General features: G+C 33.9%; 1 protein-coding gene across 2 annotated transcripts; it reads right to left on the bottom strand.

Moving 5' to 3' along the window:
* Positions 1 to 2,581: 2,581 nt before the first annotated feature.
* LOC107271653 (partner of Y14 and mago) lies at positions 2,582 to 4,601 on the bottom strand. 2 transcript variants are annotated; one of them, XM_015747875.2, is made up of 3 exons: positions 4,394 to 4,601; positions 3,765 to 3,883; positions 2,582 to 3,576 (listed from the first exon to the last, which is right to left on the bottom strand). In XM_015747875.2, exons 1-3 carry the CDS (start codon positions 4,400 to 4,402, stop codon positions 3,141 to 3,143), a joined length of 564 nt encoding a protein of 187 aa, XP_015603361.1. In that variant the 5' UTR covers positions 4,403 to 4,601; the 3' UTR covers positions 2,582 to 3,140. The 2 variants fall into 2 exon arrangements, with proteins under 2 accessions (XP_015603361.1, XP_015603360.1); XM_015747874.2 differs by having other exon boundaries at positions 3,765 to 3,861.
* Between the last annotated feature and the right edge of the window lie 327 nt (positions 4,602 to 4,928).

Below are 4,928 nucleotides of genomic sequence, written 5' to 3'. Positions count from 1 at the left end.
CCCGAGATTTATAATTGCAATTTTGTTTTTGGTATTTTTTCGTAATGCCTTCTTTATCCGTCTGAATATTATTTATGCTATTAAAAAAGGAAACAGCCTACCATAAGTGTTTGTCACAGGTAGGCTCTCGGGAAGAAGAAACGTTCGCTGATTCATGTACCAACTTTTTGGATGTATACGATGTAATATAATACAATATTTGTAGATTAATATAATCATATATTTAATGAATCTTAAGTTAACTAGGTGAACTAATAAGCATAGTTGATAATTAAGAAAAAAAAATAAAAGGGCTGAGATGTAGTTTCGAACTCGAGACTCTCGGACGTTAATCCAGCACCAAGTACGTGTGCTACCGAGTCATTGTGGTATATTATTTAGCAAACTTATATTTGTGTAGTTACCCACGTTCGAGAGTTTTTTTTAAGTTTTATTTGCTTACTCTATTATTTCCAGAGCTTCATATGGATATTAAGGGTATTGACTACCTTATTACTACGGTTTATGTAATATCCTGTAAAAAAAAAGTTGGATACAAGTCTCCCTATTTAAATGTTCACCCGGTTTAAAATCGTGGATCTCGAGGAACACACGAATTCATTCGACTAATCAAAAACGTGGAACTAGTTCGAGAATCTCGTTCAGGTGGCGCGTCGACGCGCCAAAACACAGCTCCAGATTATCACGCGTAGTATTACTATATATACACGACCAATCAAAAACGTGGAACTGCTTCGAGGGCCCTCCGCTAAGGTGGCGCGCCGAAACCAAAGAAAAATTGAGACCACCAAAAACAGGCTCATTGGCAATCTCCCTACTCATCTCTGCTTCGGAGGCACGAAAAGTAGTGTTTTTCATGCATGAGTTACATAAATATTTTTAAAAAATTCGAATACCGCGATATTCTGCACGGCTATCACTCTTCCGGACACTTGGATATTTGGTTCTGTCAAATACAAGACAAGAAAAATGTCCAAATAATTTCTTTCGTACAAGGGGTTGTGTCAGGAAGAAGTTACTTTCCAATTTTTAGGCTTGAAAATAAAGATTTTAATATTAAAATTCAGTCGACATCTCGATTAAAGCAAGCTTCAAAAGAGTCATAGCCTGTATTGATAATAAATAAATAATTTTAGGAATACAAATTATACATGCCAAAGTTTATGAAATATATAATGTCAATAATAAGTACTTACTGTACACATAATATAATATATAAGTACGGTTTAACTAATTTTTCAATAAAGAATTACTTACCTTAATTCTGAACACTAGACACAAAGTAAATATACAATTTTTGATTACTACACCTATCCAAATTCACAGAGATGTACCACTGGCTAAACAGAATCTCGACATCCGTAGAGCATATAATTTGTGTGCTCGCATAACACAACTCCAAAATGATGTTGGTAAAACTATTTTTACGGAAAGTTAAATGGCAATTTGTGATACCCTATTTCTTCCTAATTAGAATGAACCATAACTTTTCACGAAAATACTTAATAGCTAAACGATACGATGGTAAAAAGTCTTCATCATTTATTATCGATTGCTATTTGCATTAAGAAATAGGTTGCAACTGCCTCCATAACGTTAAAGCTTGAATAAAGTTTTAAAATTATATTATAATCCACATGGAATTGTATTTGATATTTTCCCTATACATATATCAATTACGTATCTCAGATACCCTCTCAAGTGTTAAGTTTGCATTTTTATTTGTAGAAAGCTTAATAAATCGAAATATTTGAAGTAGTGTCCTGCAACCGGAACATGTGTCCACTGATACACTTATCTCAAACGATTTTCTTTACTTTGCTGATTCTTATTATTTACCTTATTAAACTTATGCAGGGCTTCTTCCTTTTAAAGACTTTCTTTGACCATGGAACTATAAGATTTTTATATACTTTTCGTATCAGCCAATTGTAACACGTTTGAATCTCTGTACCAGGACGAAATTGTTCAAATCAATATTTAGAATCGTATTACTGTATTATTGTATCATGTGAGGTACATTATTGACTATATTTCCACTGAAACAGAGTTGAAAAATTAAATACATGTGTTGACTAATACTGATATACATTCAATTATAAATTTGCACTCTCATTGACTCTGGTGAAAACATAGCCATTTACCATACAAGGACAACGATTGAGTTTTACAGATATACTAGATTGCATTGTATATTATACTGTATTATGTAGTATATGATTATTAAAATATATATGCAAATTTAACGAATCGCTTACGTTCGCTACGTTCGCTAAATACCCTTTTAATAGATGAAAGTTTTTCTTGTGGTTTACGCTGTTTTTAATCGAGAAACTTAAAAAGTTCAACATTTAAATAAATTTGTTGGTCTTATCAAAATTACAGTATTACTCAGTGTATACATGGATATAAGAATATTCAAATATACATTTTATACACTTGTGCTTATTCGTCAATGTACCTCCCCGAGTTCGAATCTCTTGTCGCCTTCGGCCATTTTAAGATCTTTATTAGTTGCTAGCCAATGAGGATTGTAAATGAACAGAATGGACGCTGGTATTAAGGCCACAACACACAATAATAGTATTACATATAATTTTATGCAGCAACAAGCAATCATCTCTTATGAAATTTCAGTCGTGTCACTTGTCTGTCATAAAAAACTTATAAATATTTTTGTTAGAGCGTCCAGTTGGATTTCTACCGAAATTCCATTGTTCTTTGTAATCTAAAATTACTGTGAAGATACTCTGAGTTTTTGTATACCGTATATACAACAGGGTGAATATTATAAAATTATGTAAATTATTAATATAAAAAAAGATTTTATTATTGAGGCAGTGTTCGTAACGTGCGACTACGATCATAAATATTTTTAATGCGACACGCTAAAAGTAGTAATAATTATATTTAATTTTCACGTATAAATGTACAGTTCAATAGGTTGTCGAGTCGTTCTACAAAGGACAAATGTTCGAACAATTCACTAAAATGCCATTCGAGTCGAGAGAAAATAAAAGTCAGTAAAATATGTCTCTATGCCAGTGCTACACAGTGGATTTGGGTAATGCTCACTTTCCACAGAATCAGTGACACAAGTTACAAAACAAAGTACCAATGTAGAAATGAGTTAACGTTGTCTACTGTTTGGCTTCGAACTGTTTTATTTCTTGCTGGATTTCCTTTTTTCGCGAAATTTTATCAACGACTTCCTTCTCAGGACTTTTGATATCTCCATTCTTGATTTTTAATTCCAAGGCCTCTATCTCTCGGATTTTCTTTCTGAGGTTTCGCAATCTTTTTGTTGGATCCACACTAGCTTCGACAGGTGATTTACTAATCATTTCACGCTCAGATATTGTAGTTTTAGATAAATCTTTGCTCACTGATTCCACACTCTTATTCTTATTCTTCTTTTTCTTCTTTTTGGTTTCCGTTTGAATCATTAAACCAGGAATTAGTGAAGTTTTTACTTGAGCTTCACGCTTAGCCTTATGGGCTGCCACATATTCTGGGCTCATACCAATAGGATATGTTGGCAAGTTTTTAACAAATTGTTTACCTTTGCTCTCGTACCTACAATAAAACAAATACACTAGTCAAATTAATCATGTCTAACAGATTTTTGTATATAAATATTGCTCGTTAAATATACATATTATGATTCAAGATGGCAGATGATAAATGGATACAATTAAGAGAATGAACAACAATATATTTAGTATTTCTGACAATAGTGCAAGTACCAATAAGAATGTACATACAGTGGAACTTCTTCCTGAGGTACATAGCCATCTTTTACCCTACGTGGTTTACGCCATGTACCATCTGGCCGTTGACTAGCAGGGATGAATGTGCCTCCTGAGAAATTATTAAATACCTCCTATATGACATAACGTGTTTGTCTTACATTAATATATGTGTATCCTGCAACACATAATCTACTGTATGAAATCCTAAAACTAAACTGCAGAATACGACTCCTTCTTGAAATTAACTGTGTATTGATTAGTTTTTCTACATGAAACTCTTCATGAAGGAATTGTATTCTACAGTTTTACCATAGTCTATTATTAGAAATTATATTTTATTCTAATAATGACATTAATTAAGAGCAAGATTTTATAAATTGGATTCAGTTCAATTTCTGTTTTTAAGCGATTAACGACCAATTTGAGAATCGAGTTCAGAACCATCGAAATTTAAGTTTTCATATAAGAGAATTCGCTAGATTCATAAATAGAAACAAATCCAATGAGATCATGATATATCTTCGTAAAAAAATTGCCAATGCCATACGACATATAAGGTAATTGTTTACATGACTGAGGTTAGTTCTAGCTTGTAGCATATACGATTGCGACAAGCAGTTTCAGCCACGGCGCGAGTTTACCTTGCTCATCCTTAATATAAGCCGACGCCATTTACGACACAGATACCTTTTTTACACACAATTTTATTTATACTTGTCAGTTTTTGCGTTTAATCGCGTGTCTCTCTGCTACACTCAGGAAATCAGATGAATCAGATCAAGATTGATCAAGATTAACTCCATCCAAACTCGCCTGATGTCGCTACCCGCAGTTTCTTCTGACGTTCATTCCTTCCTTTCTTTATGGTTGTATCCCCAATGGGGGACACGTGCCAGTCATAGAACTTATACTCTTGGAAAAGTTGGGGCGGCCGTAGCCCAGAGGATAGGGTAGCGGATTCACGACCGAAAGGTTGGAGGTTCGCGCCCAGCTTCCAGCGGCATTCACCAATGGGTTTTCATATGAAAACTTAAGTGAGTATTTATACGGATTTCGCCCAACACTGTTCGGATTCGGTGTATAAACTTTGTAGGTCCCCTCACGCTGAGTTGAATAAGGCCCATCTCGCAAGGTACATCGCCATCTAGTGTCGAACTTCCAACCTTGATTATTAGG

The sequence above is a fragment of the Cephus cinctus genome, unplaced genomic scaffold (assembly GCF_000341935.2).
Source record: "Cephus cinctus unplaced genomic scaffold, Ccin1 Ccin1_scaffold1029, whole genome shotgun sequence".
Classification (NCBI taxonomy): Eukaryota; Metazoa; Arthropoda; class Insecta; order Hymenoptera; family Cephidae; genus Cephus; species Cephus cinctus.
The sequence above is the reverse complement of the archived record's forward strand: the minus strand, read 5'-3'. Positions and strand labels throughout refer to the sequence as shown.